Source organism: Ochotona curzoniae, unplaced genomic scaffold (assembly GCF_017591425.1).
Source record: "Ochotona curzoniae isolate NIBS_2020 unplaced genomic scaffold, NIBS_Ocur_1.0 contig_1014, whole genome shotgun sequence".
Taxonomy (NCBI): Eukaryota; Metazoa; Chordata; class Mammalia; order Lagomorpha; family Ochotonidae; genus Ochotona; species Ochotona curzoniae.
The window spans coordinates 48,065,279-48,090,669 of record NW_024464920.1 but is presented as its reverse complement, the minus strand read 5'-3'; the positions used below and the strand labels follow the sequence as shown (position 1 = coordinate 48,090,669).

The 25,391-nt window shown below is 47.0% G+C and overlaps 1 protein-coding gene across 4 annotated transcripts in view; it reads right to left on the bottom strand.

The window, feature by feature from the left end:
* TNRC6B (trinucleotide repeat containing adaptor 6B) overlaps positions 1–25,391 on the bottom strand; it is a 232,204-nt gene that overhangs the window by 119,315 nt on the left and 87,498 nt on the right. Inside the window, exon 1 of one of the 4 annotated variants that reach the window (XM_040986422.1) lies at positions 9,827–12,046. The exons of 2 other annotated variants lie outside the window; for them this stretch is intronic. In XM_040986422.1, the coding sequence (XP_040842356.1) occupies positions 9,827–9,831 (5 nt within the window). In that variant the 5' untranslated portion in view covers positions 9,832–12,046. Of the gene's footprint in view, positions 1–9,826; positions 12,047–25,391 lie in introns of those variants that run through there. One more of the 4 variants, XM_040986439.1, reaches the window with a different exon arrangement.

Here is a 25,391-nt window from a genome sequence, read left to right as displayed (position 1 = left end):
CTGCTCTCAGTTCTCTTTCAGAGCCTTTACACTACCATGGTGACCTCATCCACTCCCCTGACTTCACTGTCCTCCTCTAGGGAAGCCGTCCAGTTCCTTATCTCCACCCTGACCTTCCCAAGCCATGGTGCCACGTGGAGATGGCACTAACTCCTTCAGCTCAGGAGGCCCGGCCTGGAACTCATCATCTTCATTTCTGCTGTGGATTCTCTTCATGCATCTTGAAACCTCGTCTCCAGTCCCCTGTCTAGTGGTCTTTTTGGTCACAGCCTCCTAACTGGTCCATCTCACTCTAAATTCTACCCTCGGTCTCCTGTCCACGTCCTCTTCTGCCCCATAGCCATGCTAGTATTCTCAAAATGTCACCTGGTCACTCCACCAGGCAAATTTCCACAGACACCCCCAATGCCTGCAGAGGCAATGCAACCCCAGAGCAGGCTACCCCATCCTCTGCACATACAACTGACAATCAGTCCTCGGACAAGCCCCGTCCTCCTCCACCTACAATGGCCTCCTCTTGTTCTTCTTGTCACAATTCTGAGCAATCTCTCAGCACACACCCAAGGTCTTCTCACCCAAGCCCTAAGTGACCACGCTAAGATCAGGATTTCTCTCCCTTAAACTTCCGCAACTTTTAATAACCACCACAGTAATGGGCATATGGCCATATTCATTTTATAAAATAGCATCACTGGGCCCAGTGTGATAGCCTAGTGGCTAAATCCTCACCTTGCATGTGCCAGGATCCCATATGGGTGCCATTTGGTATCCTCGCTGCTCCACTTTCCATACAGCTCCCTACTGTAGCCTGGTAAAGCAATGGAAGATGGCTTTAAGGCCTTGGGACCCGGAACCCACTTGAGAGACCTGGAAGAAGTTGCTGGCTCCTGGCCTCAGATCAGCTCAGCAATGGCCATTGTGGCCATATGGGAATGAATCAGTGGATGGAGATCTTTGCCTCTCCTCTCTGTAAATCTTTCAAGTAAAAATGAATCTTCAGGAAAAAAAAAGCATCCTTTGTGGATCGCTCTGACTAGGCTGGGCCACAGCATCCGGTGGTTTGCAAATGAAATGCGGCTGGAGACAGAACTGACCAGGCAACTGCAACCTGGTGTGTGTGTAGGCTGAAGTGGGTGACAGGCTGAGCTGGACCCTGCACTGACTTGCACACACAGGAGTCAGGTCTTGGGTCACCTCTGGTAAGGTTTCTTTGGGGATCCCCCACAACTGGACTGATAGTCTCAAAATTCCAACCATAGGGAAAATCACAGGATCTGTGGTCTGACTGGAGCGCATGTGTGAGAACGGGACCTCTGCAGTTGCTGAAGCCTGTGCAGTGGACAGCATGCTCAGATGCACCTGGGGGAAATGACAGATCACTGAGGCTTACAGAGAACATCTTGTACTATGGAGGGCAGAACAAATTAGACAACTCTCCTGGCCAAGCTTAGGCAGCAAGTATCTAGCGGGTAGAGACTCTAAGGTGGGCTATGTTCTTGGAAGAATTTTCTTAACCTTGGAACAGCGAAATCAGCCACATTCAGAACTACTGTAGCCACCTGAGCAGTGCTCTCAGAACATGCTCCACATTTGGGACCCTAGGATGACATTGAGTGGCCATCCCAGGTCCCCAGGTACTGATGCGGTCAGGCTGCAAGCACCAGCTCTCTCCCATCCTCTCCTCCCTTCCTCCAGATACAGGAAGAAAAAAAAAAAAAAGGAAATAATAATTGTCTCATCCACTTTCTCCCATTTCTTGACCCTTCACACCTTAATCAGTAGTCCACATGGGCATCTGTCCTTTTCAACTATGTAAAACATCATTGCAATAAGTAAATAAAGTAATTCAAGTTTTCCTTAAGTTGGTCGCATCTCCATTAAAATCAGCAAAGCAGGGCACTGTGGCACACTGTGGCATACTGCTGCCTGCACCATCTGCAATGCATACTGGAGTGCTTCTTCAAGTCCTGCCTGCTCCACTTCTGATCCAGCTCCTTGCCAATGTACCTTGGAGATAACAGATGATGCTCCAAATATTTGGGCCTCTGCCAGCAACTGGGAGGACTCAGATGGAGTCTGGGCTCCTGGTTTTGATCAGGGCCAACTCTAGCCATATCAGCTGTTTGGGGAGTGAACCAGCAGATAGAAGATATTCTCTCTCTCTCCCCCTCCCTCCCTGTCTTCCTCTATAACCCTGTGCCCTTCGAATAAATAAATGTTTTACATGTTTAAAAAACTGCATCCCTTTGGAGCCGGCATTATGGAGTAGCAGATAAAAGCCTGCCACCTGCAATATGGGCACCTCATGTGGGTACTGGTTCAAGTCCTGCCTGCTTCACTTCCAATCCAACTCCCTGCTTACGGCCTAGAAAAAGCAGTGGAAGCTGACCCAAGTGTCTGTGCCCCTGCCACCCATGTGGGAAATCCAGAGGTCACTCACTGCAGCCTGACCCGGACCTGGCTGTGGTGGCTGTGTGACCCAGTAATGCAGTGCGACCCGGTGGGTGGAAGATCCGCTCGTCTCGCCCTCTCTGTGTAACTGACTCAGAGTTATTTTGGTCTCTTATTCTGCACACTGCAGGAATGCCATCTATGCACATCTCACCAAAGAAATCAATGGAAAAGGAAACTCTTGGTAAACATGGAAGTACTAAGGGCTCCAACTCTTCATCTGGATGTCCGAGATTCGAGAACTCCCCATGCTGGACTCACCAAGTCAACTCCAGATCCGTCCCTCACCTAAACGGACCCTAACTCCGACAATGAAAGCATCACCCCCTCCCAGCGTCCAGGCCCGAGACACAGTGTTCACCGCCTCCCCTGACCCTCCTACTCGTTCTTTGTGATCAAGTCCTGTGATAACTTTCGAATGTCACAATTCATCCACCTCCTCCAACTCTGTTGTCAGCCAGGCCACAAGTCCCTTAAAAGTACTGCTATGTCAGTGAGTAGTCTTTTTTTTTTTTAATTTAAAGATTTATGTATTTATTTGAAAGAGAGCGCGAATGTGTTGCATTTGCAGGTTTATTCCCCAGATGGCTGCCAAGGGGCCAGACGCCAGATTAAGAGCCAGACCCTTCATCCAGGCCCCGCCCCCCCAAGGGTAGCAGAGTCCCAAGTACTTGGGCAATCCTTGGCTGTTTTTTCTAGGACATTAGCAGGGAGCTGGAACAGAAATGGACTAAGTGCCCATATGAGATGCTAGCCTGGCATCACAGATGATGGCTCCCGGTTATACCACAACACTGGCATTCTCAGCTGGTCTTATTTTTGACAGCCCAGCCACTCTCCGCAAAATAATCACAGTTGTCTTAAAAATCCAACTTGGGCCCAGAGCGGTAGCCTAGTAGCAAGTGCCTGACATGCACTGGGATCCCATATGGGCGCTGGTTCATCTCCTGGCAGTGCTGCTTCCCATCCAGCTCCCTGCTTGTGGCCTGGGAAAGCAGTGAGGATGGCCCAAAGGCTTGGGACCCTGCATCCATGTGGGAGACCCAGAAGAAACTCCCGGCTTCAGGCTTCAGGTTGGCTCAGCTTCTGTTGCGGGCACTTGGGGAGTGAACCAGAGGATGAAAGATCTTCCTCTTTCTCTTCTCCTCTCTGTATATCTGCCTTTCCAATAAATAAATAAATAAAAATAAAATAAGCTACAAAATAAAAATTCACTCTGAGGGCAGGTATTACGGCACAGAGAAGCACTGGTTGCTCCACGTTTTCAAGAATTTTATTCTATTTGAAAGTCAGAGCAAGAGAAATCACGCTTCTATCTGCTGGTTCACTCTTCAAGTAACCACGATGTCAGGGCGGAACCAGGTTGAAGCCAGGAGCCAGGAGCTTCACCCATATCTCCCATGTGGTGGCAGGAGTCCAAGCATTTGGTATGATACAACCTAAACCCACCCCAACATGGCTGACCCACTTCTGACGCGGCTCCCTGCCCCCGAGCCTAGGAAGGCAGCAGAAAATGGCCCAAGTACTTGGCCACATAAAAAAAAAAAAAAAATTTCAGTCTCTCTGCCTGTCAAACAAGTAAACAAATAAATAAAAAGATCTTTTGAAATGTTCAATGTGAACCTAGGTGATACTCCTGTTTTAAAACCCTTCAACTGTTTCCAGGGTAGACTTTGAAACACGACCTTACAGAGTTTTTTGTCTCTGGCCAGATTTTTGTTTTCTGGCTCCACGTCTCATTTTCCCGATCTCTTCTTCCGTTAGACACGTGATAAGCCAAGAACTTCCCACTCCTCTATATGCAGTCCTCAAATCCGCCCACTTCCACTCCGGCCTCAGCGGCGGAACAAGCTAGAACCTCTCTCGAAGTCCTTCCTTTGCAACCACCCAACAGCCAGTGCTGGAAACCTCCTCACACTTACATCCTAACTTCAGCCACAGAGCCTGGAGAAAAATCTTCAAAATACTGCTTCACCAGTACTTCACTCAATGCCTGGCGTATAGAGGTATCTGGCAATTAATTGTTTGCCAAATGAGTAAATGGACCATATCCCTGATGTTTTGCAGACAAACTCCAAGATTAATGAATGAAAGCCATTTCTGCCTCATCTGTATTAATTTAACAGCACTGCAGAAAGGGGCAATTGACCCAATTTTAATTTTCTCTATCTTTTGAGTCAAAACCAGTAATTGTTTCGTTAAATAAACAAGAACTCATATATGCGGGCACAGAATCACCATAACAAAGGAACACTGGACACAGCGCTCCCCTCTACAGCGCAAACTCCAAGACCAGTGCATACGAAACTGCCGAAAATCTTTCAATGCAAAACACAGAACGCATGAAAAGCAGCCAAGCCAATGTGGATACATCCCAGACGCAGCGCCTGAAGGAAACTGGAGTAGGAGAGAGATGACATCAGACCACAGGAATGTGAGGACTGTACCAGAAAGGCCGGGTTCTGCTCTCGCCAGTCCCCAACAGGCAGGCCTGAGGAAGAAGGGAGGCCAGCTGCGGGGGTCCCGACAGCTTTTCAGGCTCATTGAACACAGGGTGACACTCTGAAGGGCCAGGTGCGCGTGCTCCCGTACAGCTCTTCCTTGGTGCTTGGCAGCAATGCACCACCCCAACATTTCTATGAGCAAACAGGGCCTCTGATCACACAGCTGGTTCACTCCAGGACATTTCCACAGAGGACCTGCCCCTGCCAAGCCCTCTTCTTTGAGGACAGCTTGTAGTTTTATGAAAACAGAGGCCTCACACACAAGTGACACCACTTCAGATGGAGAGACAACACTAAGGTGTATTTAAAAATCAAAATGAGGCAAGCTTTTGCTGTACTGTTAGGATGCCCACACTGGCAGGGTCCCCCATAGGAGGGCCTGGCTCCTGACCCCAGCCTCTTTCCAATGGTGGCAGTGGTGACTCAGATGGTTGAGTTCCTGCTACACCACGGCGAGGCCCGCACCGAGTTCCTGGCTCTTGCTTCGGCCCAACCCAGTCCTGCCCCTCACAAGCATTAACTTGGGAAGTGAATGGCAGAAGGGAGCAACTCCAAAGGCAAGAAGGTTGCAAAGTTCTCAGATAATTCCAAGATATTGTTGGAGAGCTGCAGAGCTAAAGACAACAAAGATAAGGTATCTATTATGTCAAACCTTAGATGGAAATACCAGAAGCAAAAACCAACAGTTCTTGCTAGGTTATCAGGAAAGAGAACTACACAGCCACCTCAGCGGGAGGGCAGACAAAACCGTCCCTACTTCCACAGGAACCAGGAGCTGACAGGTTAACTCCTGGATGTCCGCAGCACCCACAGGAGGGCTTAAGTGACTGCTGAGGGAGTATGTGAGAAGCCGGGCGAAGCAGGTGGGGTCAGGGGAAGAAGGAGACTGCGTCCCAACTGTACCATCACGGATTAAATCCTTCCTGAGGCCACCAGTCTTAATCACAGCAGCAGGTAAGTGAAGGGGGATTAGTGCAAATCCAGGAACAATACTGAGAAACAACTAGCAGATGTCACCCTTCTCCCTAACCAGTGCTCAGCGACCCTATCTTCCACTCGGAAGGAAGTCCAAACAACGACAGTTAATAAAGGCTTTATCAACTCCTTTAAGTAAGGCTTCTCTTTTGAAGATATTCAGCATGCTGCTACTGCCTGGTAATGGTAAATATTGCACACATACCACCCACTTGAGATGACCTGTTCGCCAACCTCACCAGACTGGAACTGCCTGAGGACAGGGACAAGGTATGTTCATTCGCATGGACTCGGGGCCACACTCATTTCAGTGCTGACAGTCAGTGACAGATGATGTGACTTCAAAAATTACGTTCCAGGGTTGGTGCCATATGTAGAAAGTTAAACCTTTGCTGGCAGTGTTGGCATCCCATATTGATTCCAGTTAAGAGTCCCAGCTGCTCCACTTCCAATCCAGCTCCCTGCTAATATGCCTGGGGAAGCAGTGAAAGACGGCCCAAGTGCTTGGACCCCTTGTACTCACATGGGGACCCAGAAGAAGCTCCTGGCTCCTGGTCCAGCTTTGGCGGTTGTAGTCATTTGGGGAGTAAATCAGCAAATAGAAGATCTGTCCTTTTTTCTCTCTATTTGCCCTTCAAATAACGAATTAAAAAACGACATTTCCCCGAGTCTGTCTTCTTCCTGGAGCAGCTGCACTGGGTATCACTGATTATTTCTCCATGTTAGGCCAGCTGGGCAGGCCTGGGCGTCCCATCCACACCTCTCGCTCTTTCCAATGTCCCCTGTGAAAGCTGGCTCTCTTTTGGGGTCAGAAAAGCCTGAGCAGTCCTTGCTTCCGCAGTCAGGAGTTTATCTGTCAAGGATCGCCCTAGCAGGGACCCAGAGCACCAAATGGCCATTCCAAGCGAGCAGCAGAGCCGCCTGCGCCATGCTCCCAGGATGCCAACACTGCCTTTCCGGAAACCAAGAGAGAGGCAAGACGGAAAAGCACCTGAAAATTAAGATAACGCTTCTGACAGATGCTATCAATCTTTGTGATGGCTGAGTGAGAAGACCATGACATTTCCTTCTTAGCACAGTGCTGTAAAGAAGGATTTATTTATTATTCCACTGTTAACAGACAGCATGAGGATACATGGACATGGGACCCAAGAGTAAGGATTACACTCACTCTGCTCAGACACTTCTGTACTCGCCATCTCATTTTTAAGACAGTAAAACCACAACATGCAAGTTCTTACACCCTGGGTCTGGGTCGTGCCTAAAACCAGCCACAGCTCAAGTTTTCAGACCTTCACGTCACACAACCAGCAAAAAGAAAACTTCCTCAGGAGGCAGGCTGGACACCCTCCTGTGCACTCAGCCGGCTTCTGCATCGCGCCCTCGGGGTGAGCACAGCTCACAGTCGGCTCTGCAGGACTCAGATCCAAGATGGCAGCTCAGCTGCTACAACTCACCAGAGCCGTCCGTCACAACGCCAAGCGTGAAGCTGCGTCTTCTCCACCCCATCCTTCAGAGAACCTTTCCAAGCATCCGAATTCTACCCCTTGGTCATTCTGTCACCCTCCTTCCAGTCAAGAACAGGCACCCAGCTCTGCCTCCCCCTCAGCAAGTGAATTAGCCTGCCATTCACATGTTTACACAGTCCACAAAAACAATACAGCTGCAAAACATGGAAAGCCTAGGTGGTCTTAGGAAGGCCAACTTAGGAAATGGGTGTAAAATGAATTATCTCACAATAAGCCCCAAATAGGTGTTATATTTTTAAGGGAAAAAAACCCACAGAAGTCAGAGCACTAATTGTCCTTATGTTGATCACAATACAATACCCCCATCACTAACGTAATTTCCGTCTTTTTCTTTAGATGCAAGTCATTAAAAAAAAAAAACCAAAAAACTGGAGACCCAAATCTGTTCCAGACTACCTCTTTCCCCATGCCATTTCTAAACCTTTTACAGAAAAGCTAAATTCAAATCTCAAAAAATTTTGCATTAAATCTCAACACTTACTTCTTTACTTCTGACCATTACTAATATAACAACAACATTAATTTACAACAAAATAATAAAACACTTGCTTTGGGGACAGAAGACTTTAATTATCTTTATGTATTCAGATGCAAAGTCTTTCGGTTAAATTAGCGTGAAAGTCCCTTCATCTACACACAATCAGCCTAAAGAACCAGGCCATTTCAGCACAAGAGGCCGATGCATTTCAACAGTGAATACAGCTTTTGAAAGCACCACACACCCTCTCTCCCAGACTGTCAAATTTTCAAAACGGTCCAACATTTTTTCCATTTTATTTTTTAACACTTTCAGGCCCTGCAAGCATCTCACAATTAGATTAATTAAAAGGAAACAACAAAAAACACTGCTCCCTTCTGATCAAAATTATTCCATTTATGCTTAATTAGCTGTAATCCAAGTCTACATATTTAATGATGGGGATATGACAATTCAACCTATTTGCATATCTTAAGGCCTTTTCCTAAACTATACTTTGTAACAGATTCAGAACAGTCCCTTTCTCATGCCAATATGCCAGGCATAAATCAGGAGGATACAAATTAAGGGGAAAATGAAGAGCAAAGAAAACAAGGCCCCCCAGAGCCAGGGCCGTGCTGGGAGGGGGCGCAGCGTGCCAGAGGTGGGGGCGCCTTGCCCGCCACATCGCAGAGCAGCCCGCAGCCCCCCAGACTGGAGGCATTACATCACACTCTCCCGACAGGGGGAGGCGGCTCACAGGAAGCAAGTTTTCAGCTTTCTTTCCTCCCTGCTCCTCGGCTTCTAGAATCCTGCGTTAGGAGTAATGGAATTTAACTTCAGGCACGGCACACTTCCAGGGGCTCCGAACAATCGCACGGACGGCTACTTATTTATGTGACCCCAAGTGACCACTTCCTGACGGATACGCGGCCGCCGACAACAGGCAGGCATACACACACACACTCACGCACGGCCACGCTACATTTGTGTGGAAAAGCCGAATTATCCATCCGTACAAAATTAAACAAGAGTTTTTAATTCTTTGACAAATGGAGGAGATTCTGTCTACGGGAAGAAAAGATGAAGCAATTATTCCTAGTTTGGTTGCAGGACTGTGGATACCGTGTTTACAAGGCAGTCCCACCATTTGGTGGGAACCACGATCAAAATAAAAACGCATCTGGCTGCACATTGGAACACACACACACACACACACACAGAGCCCCGCGCAAGTGAGCGCGCGCAGGAAGGTGAGGGGCGAGCCAGACTGCCCGGGAGGTTTTCAAGCAAGGGACTCCACAAACCCCAAACCTCCTGGCGCCCGCTCACCCCCAGCCTGAGGTTTGAAATGTACCAGGTCTTACTGTAGGTTTCACATCTCTCGAGGAAGGATGGCCCCGTTTTTAGTTTTCATTTTTATTTTTAATTTAATTTTAAAAAAAAGGCTTTCCCATTCTGGGGCTTGCCTTCCCAGATCCTTTGTCGGCCTTCAGAGCCGAAAGAATGCAAACCCATTTATATTTATGCAAATTTTTGCAGCAGATTTAAGGGGGGGGGAGGGAGGAGGTCTGTGTTTTTTTTTTTTAAAAAAAACCCTCTTTTTAAATATTATATTTCCAATTACTCCCTGCTTCATGTATTTGCAAGGTAGAAACGATGGTGAAAATCTGCATAGAAATTTAAAGTGCAATTAAACCACTTCAAAATTCAAATATTTTAACAAGTCTTCTCCGTTTCTAAAATGCCAAACCTGAAGTACATCACGGGTCTGATTTACACAGATTCACGAAATGTAAATCATCTCCATGCTAGACAAATGTCGGTTTGTAACACCACCAGTGAGAACGGTTAGACAAGACCCATACACATCAATTGGTTTTAAAAAAAAATGGAAAATATTTACCAACCTCATAAAGTGCAGCAGTGCTTAAATCCAGCAAATTGAGGCATACAAGGTAGAAATGGAAATGAAAAAGGTCCAAAAAATGAATTCTTTTTGTCTGTCTGTTTTTTTGTATCTTAAATATTCAGAAACCAGCAGAGACTCTGTCGGCCATTTTGGCTTGAACTAACTCTCTCTCACTCACTCTCCCTCTTGCTCTCTCTCTCCCCCTCTGTCTCTAAAGGAAGCAGCTTTTTGTGACCTTCAAATAGAGGCGGATCATGTGACTCGGGGTAGGTTTGTCAATCAGGAAAGGGGAGGGCGCTGGGGCTGAAGCTGCCTTAAAGGGGAAGCTGCCCTTTTCCGCTCACTTTCGTTTGTGAAACGCTGCTAGCTCATACTCTCCGCCTACAGGCACTGCGTGTGAAAGTGGCAGCAGCATAAGGGTAACAGATGAACAAAATAGAAAAGCCTTTATTGGTTTATCGAAATCTGCTCAGTTGCTAACGATTCTTGCAGATCCTGGATGCGATCTTGGCTTGCTTGCTGGTTACTCTGTTTGGGCAAGCACAGACTGGCAAACTGCTCCTTAGGGGGGGCTTAAGCAAGGCTCTACCCAAACAGGGGCCTTTGGATTGTAAAGATTAAGGCGAAATAAAGGGCACAACTGGTCTCTGGCAAGCTTCTTTTACACACTGCACGGGGAAAGGACGACAGGAGCTGAGCCCCAGTGTAAACTGTAGGGCAAGTCAGACTCCTCGACACCGCAAACACAAGCAGACGGCTGAGGAACAAGGCGGGCTTCCCCTTGCTCAGCTCAGACAGGAATTGTTGAGAGAGAGAGTGTTTGCAGCTCCTCCCCCAGACCCAAATAAAAGCTCGGGGCTCCAGCCCAGCCAGCAGTTCCTCTGGGCGGGGGCAGGGCTGAGTCAGCCGATCCCCTCCCCCCACCTGAGGAAGCAGTCCTCCAGCTGACATAAGCTTTCGCTTAATTAAAACCTGCCTGGTTCCCCGCCCCCCATTGAGCCCCTCCTGCTCCCTCCTGGGGCCCACTCCTGCCCACCTGAAGCCCCTTCCCCACCTCCCCAGCTGGGTGTACCTCTCCAGCCCCGGGGCGGACAGGAGTGTGAGTTCAGGGCTGGAGGGAGCGCCGGCCTCCTGTCACTCTGAGATGGTATCTGGTTTCTTTCTGTGTATGGCTTCTCCCGCCGCTCGGTTCGCCTTATCCTGCCCATCTCAAAAGTCACTCACTCCCCTCCCAGTCTAGACCAGCGAGACACGCCCCTGACACCCAGAGCTGAACTGCTGGAGGAGGCTGGCGGGGCGCGCCCAGCACGGTGGACGCCAGCCCTGTCGCTGCTCCGCGGGGCCCACAGACTCCAGGCAGCCCGCGGCCCGCACGTGAAGGAATGTGTTACTTGGATCCTCACTCCCAAAGGCCTGGCTTGCGGAGGACACCTGCCACCCAGACAGGAGGGAAGTGACAGAGTTCCCAGGCACACATCCACCCAGCGCTTTCCAGGTCTGTGTGAGGAACAAACTCAAGCAGGAAAGAACAGGAAAGGGTGCCAGCCCCAAGACAGCACGGGGTCAGTGGCGGCCTGCTCCTTCTCTAGGGGACTGAGGGACTCCAGGACCCCACTTCCTGTGAAAAGGCACCTGTGCGCGGTCGCCAACCCCCACTCCCCAGCACCATGTTTGTCACTCTGGCTTCTGGCTCTTTAGAGTCTTCCTTCTTCCTTTTTCCATTCCCAGAGAACAGGAAAGGCGCTGTTTCAGGCAGGCAGAGGCTAATGCGCAAGCTACCTGGCAGCCTGGGCGCTTGTGGCGTAAAATGCTTCCACTGTCTCAGGCCCTGGACTGACAATTGAAATGCAGGCAAAAGCAGGAAACTCCTAGATGGAAATTCTGAATATTCTGCCTATTTTTATCCTCCCAATACCTTCCAGATGAGTTAAGGAAAGCTGACTTACGTGAGGCATGCTCTGTGAGCTAAAAGGCATGGAGACTGCAGGCTGCCTTGTTCTAATTGGTGATGGACACAATTCCTTTATGTAACTGAATTTTTCTAGGACTTCATTCCCTAGTGTGTATTAATATTGTACAGATATTTGTAAGTGTTGTTTTGAAAGTATTAAGTGGCTGGGCTTGGTGCAGTGGTTCAACTGACTAGTTCTCCCCTTGCAAAGCCCCTGGGATCTCCTGTGGGTACTGCTCCCTGCTGGGAGGAAAGCAGCAGAGGGTGGTTTAAAGCCTTGGGACCCTGCACCAATGTGGAAGACCCGAGAGAAACTCCTGGCTCTGGATTGGCTCAGCTCCAGACACTGTGGCCACTGGGGCAGTGAACCAGCGAACGGAAGAGCTTTCTTTATGTCTCTCTTTCTCTCATAAATCTGCCTTTCCAATGTGTCTCCCAAAGCTCGTCTTGGCTTCTGAAGGAAGAACGCGTTTTAAGAGATACAGAGAGAAAGCAGGAGACAGAAAGTCAGGAAGCACCTGTTGCTGTCTAGATACTGTGGGCCCAGTGGGAGTAGCAGACGTGGAGGAAAGTAGCTGAGAACACATGCATGTTGAGGTAGAAATGATTGTACTAGGAAATAACTGGTTCTTGTTAAAGAATGGAATCTGGAACCATGAGCTAACGTAAGCCAACCAATTTATTCAGAAATCAGAATTCTGGCTCATCACGCATATCATTGCCTGAGCATCTCTGATGTATTATCTACCCTGCTAGGACCTAGACCAAGGGATAAGAAAGATGAACACTTGGGTCAGAGAGTCACATGAACCCAAAATTAAAATACGGCATGATAGAGATATCGTAATAGAGGTAACGCAGAAACAAACATGTTATGCTGTGGGCAATCGGGACTGAGTGCTAAGGCAGTCCCACCTGAGAGGTGAGGTTCTGAACGGAATCTTAGACTGGGAGTTGGCCGTGCGGAGGAGCTGAGGGGCACGGGCTTTTCTGAGCTGTATCCATCCCGGTACCTACAAACCAGAGCAGCTGGGAAAGCTGACAGGAAAAATGTGCATGTCAGAGCACAGTGTCTCCAGTCTTCCAGGCTCAGCTCGGTCAGAAGGTATACAGGGTAGCCAGAACCACATAGGAATCACCATCGCCACATGAATCCAACAACCTTTAGGTTCAAAGTGTTAACATTTACAGTCATGTTTCCTACTTATTTGTGAGAATGCTAACAGGCCTTTCAGGGAGTATTTTTTTTTTTTTACATCCTCAAATTCTTAAGAACCAAACTCAAAAGTCAAATTTGCATATGGAGAAAGCCTTTGTCATGGCATAGTAGACTAAGGCTTGTCTGTGATGCCAGCATCCCATATGAGTGCCCCTTCATGCTCCAGTTGCTCTACTTCACATCCAGCTCCCTGCTTACTGCCTGGGAAAACAGTGGAATATGGCTCAAATCCTTGCACCCCTACACCCATGAGGGAGACCCAAAGGAAGCTCATGGCACCTGCCTATGGACCAGTCCAACTCTAGCCACTGTGACTATTCAGGACTGAACCAGCGGACGGAAGACCTTTCTCTTTTTCTCTCTCTCTCTCTCTCTAATTCTGCTTTTCAAATAAAAACAAAAATATATCTTGTTTTTTAAAAAATTCTCTTCTTTTCCCTGTGTGACTCTTAGACTGGGCAGAGCTGGGGGAGGGAGTGAAGGGAAAGGCTGGTCACTGAGTACTAGCTGGTCAGATCACCAGCAGGTTGTTGCACACAGCAATACTGCACTGCAAGCAGCATTTCAAAGAGCTAAAAGAAAGGATCTGGAATGTTCTCACAGTACAGAGATGAAAAGTTGAAGGTGACAGGTTAATTCTCCTGATATGATTGGAATACAATGCCTATATGGACATGCCAATGAATCTTACAAAATATTTTTCTGAACCTAATTTTGTATTTGAAATTAACTTTGTTATGTGTAAAAAGTATTCCCCGAAGTTCTGAATAAAAAAAAAATTACTTGTTTATATTGGAAAGGCAGATTTATAGAGAGAAGGAAAGGCAGAGAGAAAAGGATCTATTCACTGGTTTAGTCCTCACAAAGCCACAATGACCTAAGCTGAGCTGATCCGAAGCCAACAGTCAACAGAAGCTTCTTCGAGGTCTCCCATGTAGGAGCAAGGTCCCAAGGCTTTGGGCCATATTGCTCTGCTTTCCCAGGCCATAAGCAGGGAGCAGGAGGGAAGTGGAGCAGCCAGGAAACGAACCAGCACCCATTTGGGATACCAGTGCTTGGAGGTGGAGAATTAGCCAACTGAGCCATCATGCTGGCCACCAGAATTCTGAATGTTATTCTGGCTACAAGAGGGTCTCTAGTGAAACTCAAGTCTAAAAGGAGGATGGCTATAAATAGAAGACCTTAACAAGAGCCACACACAAGGGCAGGAAGTCCCTCAGAACAACATGAAAATCTTGCAGAGGCCCTAAGAAGTAAAGGGAAAGCTCACGCTTGGCTAGAAAGGTATCTTATGTAAAATAAACAATAAGCAACAACTGGTAAAGGTAGGGATGTTGACAAAGGAAAAAGAGGTAAAATTAGGTGTGCTGGGACATACTCAAGGCAGGATCAAATTCAAAGTCAAACTCAGAGAGTTCATTTGGCACAGTGGCGAAGATGCTGAGATGCCCTCATCTGATAGTAGAGAGCTTCCACCTTTTGGTTCATGCCCCAAATGCTTGCAACAGCCAGGACTGGTCCAGGCCAAAGCTAGAAGGATACACTCCAGCCTGATCTCATACTTGGGTGGCAGGGGCACAAACTTAAGCCACCATCCACTGCCTTCCCAGACACTGTGGCAGGGAGCTGGATTAGAAGTAGACTCAAACTGATGCGGGGCTCAAATTGCTGTACCCAAACACCAACCCTACAACATGCGCTTCTTGCCTATTTACATAATGGCATGGATCTCAACACAACTGACTAGAACAGTCATAGCTCTAAAAAGGAAGCCTCAGAATACTACTTTAAATTAACTGAGCAACCTTTACCTAAACCTACAATGCCACGATATACTTACATAGCAAAATGCTAAAATTGTAATTATAACTAAAGGACTATAGTGGTGTAATAATATGGGGGGAAAAGGTGGCTAAATCCTCGCCTTGCACATATGGGATACCATATGGGCACCGATTTGTGTCCTGGTTGCTCTACTTCCCATTCAATTCCCTGCTTGTGGCCTGGGAAAGCAGCAGAAGATGGATGGCCCAAAGCTTTGAGACCTGCACCTGTGTGGGAGACCCAGAAGAAGCTCCTGGCTTCAGAACTGCTTAGCTCTGGCCACTGTGGCCACTTGGGAAGTGAACCAGTGGATGGAAGATCTTCCTCTCTGTCTCTCCTTCTCTTGATAAATCTACCTTTCCAAACTAAATAAATAATCTAAAAAAATATATGGGGAAAATGTAGGGAGGGGAAAATAGGGAGGAAGGAAGAGGAGCATGGTCCCTGTGCCTACAAAACTGCATCATGGACAATAATAATAAATTTAAAAATTAACTGAAGAAATAAATTATTCCTTTCAATTAGCTTTTCCATAAAGGCTTGCTATTGCTCCTGAAATAAAATATCAACAAAATGAGACTTTTATTAAATTAACAGCTTTGAGTGCTTGCTCCAAGTTCCAACCTATTTATTGCTGCTTAAAAGCCACCATCACCTTATGCAGCAAGCACTAGCCTCGCTGTTAAAATGCCTGTGCTCCACACTGCCTTGCTGGTTCCTGGCTTCAGCTTCCTGTCCAGACAGGCCCTGGGAGGCAGCAATGACGGCTCAAGGACACTGGGTTCCTGACCCAGACTATGCTCCTGGCTCCCAGCTCCATCCTGGCCCTGTCTCTGGCATTTGGAGGGTAAACCACCAAACAGGGCACCCACCTCTCTGTTACTCTGCTTCTCATAAAAAAAAAAACCAAATTAAGTCCCCACTTTAGCCTGTAGAGCAACTCATATGGCTTTGAGTCACTGTGGAACACATAACTATTGAAGTTACTTTTACTGAAATTAATTCATAACCTCGGTATCCAAGAAAAACCTCAGAAAATAGAACTCAGAACTTACTCATTATGTTTCTAAGGCAGTTGGGGAAAAGATATTCTCAGAGGATTTGTTTTTTAGAGTAACTTCAATGCAAATTAGAAAATTTATTAGCAACTGTGAAAGTTTACCAAAGAGCTAGTATAAAATATTGATGTTTTTTACTAAAATTCCCAGCAGCAAAACTTCCATGGGCATAAACAATCATCTATTGAATGTCTTTGCAGCATTCTGAAAATACCAATTAACTTAATAAAAAAGACCTAACTTCCTCTCCCCACTCAAAATGTGAAAAGATTAATGCCTGGATTATTGCTGTGAAATGATGATTCTGGTTCACAGAGTTCAAGTTGGTACTTCTTAGTAAGCTTATTTCAACATGTCCATATTTTATGGCTCAAAGGGAGAAAAAAAAACAGGGGAAAACCTGATGGCAGAATACACTGCGTGTGTGTGTGTTTTAAAGGATTTATTTATTTTTATTGGAAAGATAGAGATGGTATTCGAGAGACAGAAAGATCTTCCATCTGCTGGTCCATCCTGAAATGACCACAACAGCCAAACCTGAGCCAATCCGAAGCCAGGAGCCAAGCACTTCCTCCAGGTCTCTGACATGGGTGCAGGGTCCCAAGACCTTGGGGCATCCCTGACTGCTTTCTCAGGCCATTAGAGCAGGGAGCTGGATGGGAAGTGGAGCAGCTGGGACATGAGCCAGTGCCCAGATGGGATGGTGGTGCTTGAAGGTAAAGAATTAGAGAATTAGCCAGTTGAGTCAACACACAGGCCCCAGAATACAATGTTTTAACGGAGAAAGAAGAAAAACAAAAACAAAAAACCTTTCCCTTTCCTATAACTGAATACTAGTCTGTGTTCTAAGCATGATTATCTGTGCAATACATGATTTGGAAATATTTTCAGTTTTTCCATATTTAGAAAATGCTATCTAGGAAGCTGTGGGTTTTTCTTTTTCTTTTTTTGAGAGGCGCAGAAAGAGACAAAGAGACAGCAACAAAGATCTCCCATCAGTTGGTTCACCTCCGCATGTCCACAGTGACTCAATTCCTGCTTCCCGAGGAGGGCGGCAGGAGTCTCAGACCTTGAGGCACCAGTATCGCCTCTCAAGGCCTGCGAGAGCAGGAGGCTGGAGCTGGATCTCCAAGACAGGTAGAGCTAAGCAGAACGTGGCCACCAGGCCACATGCCACCCCCAGGTCGGTTAAAGGATATGCTGGAAAAGAGTTTCCAAAAAGGCCAGGGGTAAACGGAATGACTGGGGTGGGTGTGGAACACTTAAAACACCACATCTCACACGGGATTTGAGTTCCAGTTTCACTTCTGATCCAGCTGTCTGTGAACACACACCTCAGGGGGCAGCAGAGACACAGCAAGAACTTGAGTCTCTGCTGTCCACGTGGGAGACCCGGATAAACTCCTGATTTCTGGCTTCAGGCTGGCCGGTCCTGACTATTGCAGGGGTCTGAAGAATGAACCAGAAGATGGAAGATCTCCCTTCCACTCTGTGTCTGTCTCTCTGCCTTTCAAACACACACACATACGTGTAAATTTTGTAAACAAAAATAAGTAGAGTGGTCAAAATGAAACAAAGGGAGCCACAGGTTGGGACACCCACACCCACTCTCTGAGTACAGCTGGGAAATGCTGGTTCCTGCATCAGGGAGAACCAGCAAATGGCTATTAGGAGAACAAACCAGCAAATGGACTCTCTCTCTTTCCTTCCCTCTCTTCTTTCTGTCATTCAAATAAATAAATCCTATAAATCCTTTTTAAAAAATGCCCAGCACAGTAACCTAGTGGCTAAAGTCCTTATCTCATATACATCAGGATCCCCTATAGGTGCTGGTTCTAACCCTGGTGGCCCTGCTTCCTATCCAGCTCCCTGCTTGTGGCCTGGGAAAGCAGTCGAGGACAGCCCAAAGCCTTGGGACCCTGCACCCGCGTGGGACACTTGGAAGAAGCTCCTGGCTCCTGGCTTTGGATCAGCTCAGCTCTGACCATTTCAGACACTTGGGGAATAAATCAGCAGATGGAAGATATTCCTCCCTGTCTCTCCTCCTCTTTGTGTATCTGACTTTCAAATAGAAATAAATAAATCTTAAAACAAAACAAAACATAATAAAATGAGTGTAGTAGCCTAGTAGCTAAAAGTCCTCACCTTGCAAGAGCCAGGATACTATATGGGCACCAGATCATATCCCGGCTGCTCCACTTCCCTTCCGGCTTCCTGCTTGTGGCCCAGCAAAGCAGTAGAGGATGGCCCCCTTGGGACCCTGCACCCACATGAGACCTGGAAGAGGCTCTTGGCTCCTGGCTGCATATCGGCTGAGCTCTGACCATTGCAGCCACTTGGAGAGTGAACCAGCGGATGGAAGATCTTTATGTCTCTCCTTCTATCTGTAAATATGACTTTCCAATAAATAATAAGAAATATTATAATATTATAAATAATAAGAAAATCTAAAAAACGAAAACAAAAATAATAAAACAGGGAACAGTGAGGTTGCATATCAGACTAGTCCTCCACATGCAGCAGCAGCATCCCATGTAGGTAGAGTCCCAGCTGCTTCACTTCCCATCCAGGACTCTGCTGATGGCCTGGAACACAGCGATGGCCCGAGGCCTGGACTTTGGCACTGCAGCCACCGAGGAGTGGGACAGTGAATGGACTGTCTCTACCTCTCTGTCTCTCTGTAGCTCTTTCAAAGAAAGAATGGTGCTATTCTAAAATGGTATTTTTACTGTAAAGACTTAAGGAGAATAAAAGTTTAAAACTTGTCCTGCTCTTGAGACTGAGCAAGACAATAAGGCAGAAGTAAAGCCAAGGGCTGACACAGGACTTGAAGGAGGTCTGGGAGGCAGTGCAGTGGGATGGTGGGTTAAGCCACAGCTGCCATGTCAATGCCAGCATTTCCTATGGGTGCCAGGTTCCTAGCTTCCTGTTAATATTCACAGGAAAGCAGAAAATGGCCCAAATAACTGAGTGCCTGCCACCTAGAATAACCAGATGGACTCCAGGCTCCTGATAGAAGATATTTCTCTCAGTCTCTCTTTCCCCTTTCTAATTATGCCTTACAAAGAAATGAGTATGAAAGGTCTGCATAATGAATAATTCAGAGAAACCAAAGGGGCACTTTATAACCAGACTTATAAGTTAAGAAGACAATGAGGAAGAAGAGAATTTCGTCAGACTTGAGAACTGAGGCAGTCCCGAGCTGCACCTGGATCCAGAGCCAAATGGCACTCAGGTTCTCTCGGATAGGGCCCCAATCCTGAAGGAAAGAGATGGCATCTTGAAGGAGTAGAAACCTAGAAAAAAAGGGGGGGGCTTAAAAAAAGGTCATGGAAAAAAAAAGCAGAGTCTAAATCTGAAGCTGGGGCAGGCATTAGTGTACCAGCTAAGATGCAAGGCAGACTGCACAATTCTCCTATCAGAATGCTTGGGCTTGAGCCCAGGATCGACTCCAGCCTCCAGCTTCCTGCTAATGCTCACCCTGGGTTGGGGACCAGGGGTGGGGTGACAGGTCCTGGATAAAGTAGATGGGACTCTGCCAGCCATCGGTGAGACCGGGATTAACTTCCCAATACCTGGTTTGCCAAGCCCAGCTTCGGCTGTTGCAGGCATCTGCATTTTATGTTGCTTTTAACAAGATTTATTTATTTTTACTTGAAAGATTCATAGAGAGGAGAGACAGAGAAGAAGATCTGGTTCATTCCCCAAGTGGCCGCAATGGCCAGAGCTGAGTTGATCAGAAACCAGGAGCTTTTTCCAGGTCACCCACATTGGTTCAGCTGTCCAAGGATCTTAGCCATCCTCTGCCACTTTCCCAGTCCATAAGCAGAGCTGGATGGGAAGTGGAGCAGCTGAGACACGAACTGGTGCCCATATGGGATCCCAGAACTTGCAGGGAGGGGATTAGCCAATTGAGCCTTTGTGCCAGACCCTATATTGTGTGTGTTTAAGATTTGCTATTTTATTTATTTATTTTAAAAAATAAATCTGGCAGCATTACAGAGATGAAAGGCAAAGAGCGAGCGTGCGAGACAAAGGTCTGTTACTCCTCAGAGGGCTGCAACAGTGGGGGCTTGTAGGAAGAGGGATGCAATCAACTAGACTGTCCTCTGCTGCTCTCCTGGATCAAAAGTGCAGCTGCTGGGACTTGAACTGACGCCCACGCAGGATGCCAACATCACAGATGGAGGGTTAACTTGCTATGCTATACAGTGCTGGCCTAGAATAGGTTTTACAGACAACATGTCCTTTTAAGGAATTGCTGCTAGAATTTTTTTTAAAGATTTATTTTTATTATTTTTTCATTGGAAAGGCGGATGTACAGAGAGGAGAGACAGAGAGGAAGATCTTCCGTCCGATGATTCACTTCCCAAGTGAGCACAACGGCCGATGCTATGCCAATCCGAAGCCAGGAGCCTCTTCTGGGTCTCCCACGTGGGTGCAGGGTCCCAAAGCTTTGGGCCGTCGTCCACTGCTTTTCCAGGTCACAGGCAGGGAGCTGGAAGGGAAGCGGGGCTGCCAGGATTAGAACCGGCGTCCATACGGGATCCTGGGCGTGCAAGGCGAGGACCTTAACCACTGCGCCACGGCGCCAGGCCCTAGAATTTTTATATTTTAAAATTTTACCAAGTGCTAGATGAGGAATCATAAAAATACTCAGGGGAAAGGCATATTATGAAAAACACTAGGTAAGACTTAAATTTTTTTCCCCAAAATCAACTTCTTTGAAATTATTTATTCGAGGAGCTGGCATGGTAGCATAGTCAACGAATGCTCCATCTGCAGTGCCAGCATCCCATACGGGTGTCCATTTTTGTTCTGGCTGCTCCACTTCCCATCCAACTCTCTGCTATAATGGCCTGGGAAAGCATCCGAGGTGGTTCATATCCTTGGGCCCCTGCACTGCTTGGGAGACCCAGAATAAACTCCTTTGGCTCAACTGAGCTCTGGCCATTGCAGTATTTAGGTAGTGAATCAGCAAATTAAAAACCTTCTCTTGGGCCCGGCACGGTGGCACAAGTGGTTAAAGGTCCTCGCATTGCATGCCCAGGATCCCATATGGGCGCCGGTTCTAATCCCAGCAGCCCCGCTTCCCTTCCAGCTCCCTGCCTGTGGCCTGGGAAAGCAGTCGAGGACGGCCCAAGGCTTTGGGACCCTGCACCCACGTGTGAGACCCGGAAGAGGCTCCTGGCTTCGGATCGGCATAGTATCGGCCGTTGCGCTCACTTGGGGAGTGAACCTTCGGGCGGAAGATCTTCCTCTCTGTCTCTCCTCTCTGTATATCCACCTTTCCAATAAAAAAATAATAAAAATAAATCTTAAAAAAAAACCTTCTCTTTCTCTGTCTCTCCTTTTCTCTGTAAACCTGCCTTTCAAATAAAAATTAATAAATCTTAAAAAGCATTTATTTGAAAGAGTGAAGGAGATATACAGATCTCCCAGTTGCTAGGTCACTCCCCAGATGCCTCCAACAGCCGGGGCTGGGCTGGGTGCAAGTCAGGAGCAGGGAACTCATTCTATCTCCCAAGCGAGTGGAGGACTCTGACTGCCTGAGCCATTATGAATGTCAGTATGCCAATAAGCATTGTCACCGCCATGCCAAATACCAGCACAGAAATCAGATGCTTTAAACTTTTTAAGCACAATACATACCAAGGACTGTAATTTCAACGAAAAATCAATAATAATTTTACATTCTGGGACAGGTGTTTGACATAGCAGTTAAGAAATTATGTGATATGCCCACATTCCTTACCGGAGTCCCTACCTTTCAATCCTGGCTCCGATTCCCCATTCCAGCTTCTTGGTAAGGCACAGACTGGGGAGCAAATGCCGGTTCAAGTCCCTGGCTCCCCACTTTCACGATGGAGACCAGACATGAACTCTGGGCTCCTGCCTGTGGCCTGACTCAGGTCCAAGCCGATGTATTTACAGAGCGAACCAATGCATGGAAGGGCTTGGTTTGTCTCCAGGTCTTTCAAATAAAATAAAGTAAGTAATGTAACTTGATATTCCTTCTTAAAATCCAGGCTATAGTTTGCATTTAAACTAGATGTTTCAATCAGATCACTAAAATTTAAATTGTTTAAAAAATAACAACTAAAATCTATTATTTCAATTATTTTTGAAATAAAAAAATCTACTTTCATTTCATTTGAAAAGAAGAGAGCGAGATCTCCCATCTACTGGTTCACCACCCAAACACCTGCAATGCCTTACAAGACCATTTTTAAATACAGAGTTCAGGAGTGTTCAGTGTATACACTGTGAGTAACAAGTGTCCAGACATTCTTTAACCTGAAAAGTTGAAAATCTATTTCTTTTTTTTTTAAAGGTTATCTTTTCTTTATTTCACTGTCCTATGTTAGTCCTTTTTTTAAAAGATTTTATTTATTTGTTGGAAAGTCAGATATACAGAGAAGAGGAGAGACAGAGAGGAAGATCTTCCATTCGTTGATTCACTCCCCACGTGAGCACAATGGCCGAAGCTATGCCGATCCGAAGCCAGGAGCCAGGAACTTCTTCCAGGTCTCCCACACGGGTGCAGGGTCCCAAGGCTTTGGGCCATCCTCCACTGCTTTCCCAGGTTACAAGCAGGGAGCTGGACGGGAAGTGGAGCTGCCAGGACAAGAACCAGCGCCCATATGGGATCCTGGCGAGTTCAAGGCGAGGACTTTAGCCGCTAGGCCACACTGCCGGGCCCCTGTTAATTCTTAAAATTAATGTTCTGGTTACTATTTTTTCCTTGATGAGACTAGCTAAAGCTATTTTAATAGTTTTTCTTTTTGTTATATTTTGGACAATCTTTACATAGTTAATTAGGGTAAAAAGGTTCAAGGGCTATAAGGAAGTGGGTAAGATTATTATTTCCATATTGTTTCCTTCATATATCTGAGGTAAAGGGGGATATTGAGGGAAGAAAATCTATTTCTATTAAATATTAGGTTTTTTCTCCCTGCAGTCCTCAGATACCAAAATTTTGTGATTCTATTTTAGAAACTTCATGCAAGTGAATCACGTACTATTTGCCATTTAGGACTGGCCTGCGTGGTTCAGTGTCAAATCCTGAAGGTTCTTTCACGTCCTGGTATTTGACAGGATTTCCGTCTTTTTTAGGGCTGTGTGACATCCCACTGCGTGGATAAAAACACCTCGCTCAGCCGCTCCTCTGTCGCAGATGTCTGGCTGCTCCGCCTCTTGCCTGCGGTGCAGCACACTGAGTGCAGCTGCGCCGACAGCGCCTCAACACCTGCTTTCAGAGCCTTCCTTTCAGTACTGACTTCTTGTAAATGACCAAAAAGAACTAAGAAAGTTGAACCAACAAAAATCAACTTAAAAATCAGATAATTTTACTAAAGACAAATGATAATCTTCTGAGAATAGGACTCAATTTTAGTGTGGAGATTTCAAATTTAGACTTTTCAAGCTATTTGGGGGGAATAAAAGAAAAGCAGTACACTCCAGGCACTCATACCAACATTGATGTTTGGCTTCAAAATCATTTGTGACAAACATGTTCCCAAAGACATCCAGGCCAAGGCGGGGAGCCGCTGAAGGAGGCATAGCCGCTCAAGCATCCACAGCAACTGAACTGAGCAGTTACGATAGCTAGGAGGGAGGACTGTCAATGTCCCCAACACAGAGCAAGGACCTGTGTCCACGGTGACAGATACGCTGACCACTCTGCTCTGCATATCACACATTACGTGCTTGTACCGCACTATCACACTGCACCCCATAACTACCTATGGCTACTAACTGCCCCTCGTGTCTGCCCATCCACTGCATCAGTAAACAGCTTGAGTGGCTCTGGGGAAAGCAGAAACAGAAACAGGATTGGCTTGTGGAAAGGCTGAGCTCTGCGTGGGGCGTCGAGCCTGCTGGGCTGTGTGCATGTCATGAGCTTGTCTGACATGGGACTTGCGGGGCACTCTCCCCGGCCCTGTGCTGGATCGGACGGGTTCTCAAGGACGCATCTGCTTGGGAATCGGCCATGCTCTCCAGAACAGAACTTCATCTGCGCATTAAGGACAAGCTTGACACCATTTCCATTGTACCCTGCCCCACCTCCCTTTTTATTCGTGTGACTTTGAGCTTGAAAATGATGGTTTTGGGCCCGGCGTGGTGGCGCAGTGGTTGAGGTCCTCGCCTTGCATGCCTGGGATCCCATATGGGCGCCGGTTCTGTCCTGGCAGCCCCGCTTCCCTTGCAGCTCCCTGCCTGTGGCCCGGGAAGGCAGTCGAGGGTGGCCCAAGGCTTTGGGACCCTGCACCCGCGTGGGAGAGCCGGAGGAGGCTCCTGGCTTCGGATCGGCATGGCATTGGCCTTGGCCGTTGCGCTTACTTGGGGAGTGAATCATCGGATGGAGGATCTTCCTCTCTGTCTCTCCTCTCTGTATGTCCGCCTTTCCGATAAAAAAAAAAAAATGATGGTTTTGCTACCCACAGTTTCTCCTAGGCGTACAGTGTCCGCGCTGGCAAAGAATTTAAGAGAGTGATGCCAGAAAATGCTCTGAAGCCAGAGAGATGCAGGTTCAAATGCTAACTGCCACTTCAGGCTACATTACCATGGGTAAGTTACCTCCCTTGATCTCTGCTAAAGTGGAGACAACTTGCTGTAATGAGTGAAATGATGTTGTCAGGGAGAAATGGGAAGGCCGGGCGGCCGGATATGCCTGTCCTGTTGCTCCAGGGGGACGAGACGGTGGCATTTTCGATTGCCAGGAATGGATGGATTCCATCAGGTCGTGCAGAATATAAGTATATCCGACAGAAAATAGCAAAGTTAGGATTTATATTGTAAGCTATTTTAAAAACTGCCTGGTTAGCAAATGAAACCAGCTGTGAAAATACCCTGGTTTCCATTCACAACAAACAAGAGACAGGCCGGACCCTTCCACACCCCTGGCCTCGTGGTAGCCCAGTTCATTCTGTGTACCTCATTCCTAAGGGTTTCAGAGGCATGATTTTCTTCAGAGAGAGCAAAATCAAACTATTCATAGGGGTGAAAAAGATGAGGGAGAGGCACTTCTCTGCAGAGTTTTGATAAATTCCACGAATCATTGACCCCTTCAAGAGGCTACTGTGCAGATAAAGAGTGATGGGGTAGCAGTACTCCCAGCCAGTCGCTACTGCCTCCTCTCAAAGTGCAAGTGAAAAACCAGCCTGCTCTGTAACACAGTTGTTCAAACTCTGTGACAGAGGGAGGAAAACAGTCTACTCGCTGCCCCCTCGAAAGCTAAGCACGGGGCTCTCAGCTTCAGGTTCCCAACTACTCACCCTGTGAGAAGGCAGGGGAGCTAGCTGAATTATTCAAACTGTTGCCTAAGTTGTATTATTTATCGATTTTCCTGTCCCTTTAGGAAAACAATTTGTTATTTAAACAAAGATCAGAAATGTATATAGCCAAATGGAATAGAATTCCAGGAAGTACTATTCAAATAAATTCACACTTGAGAAGCAGGGAAATGGTCTATTATTTTGCTCATTTCATAAAGATACTGCCAAAAAAA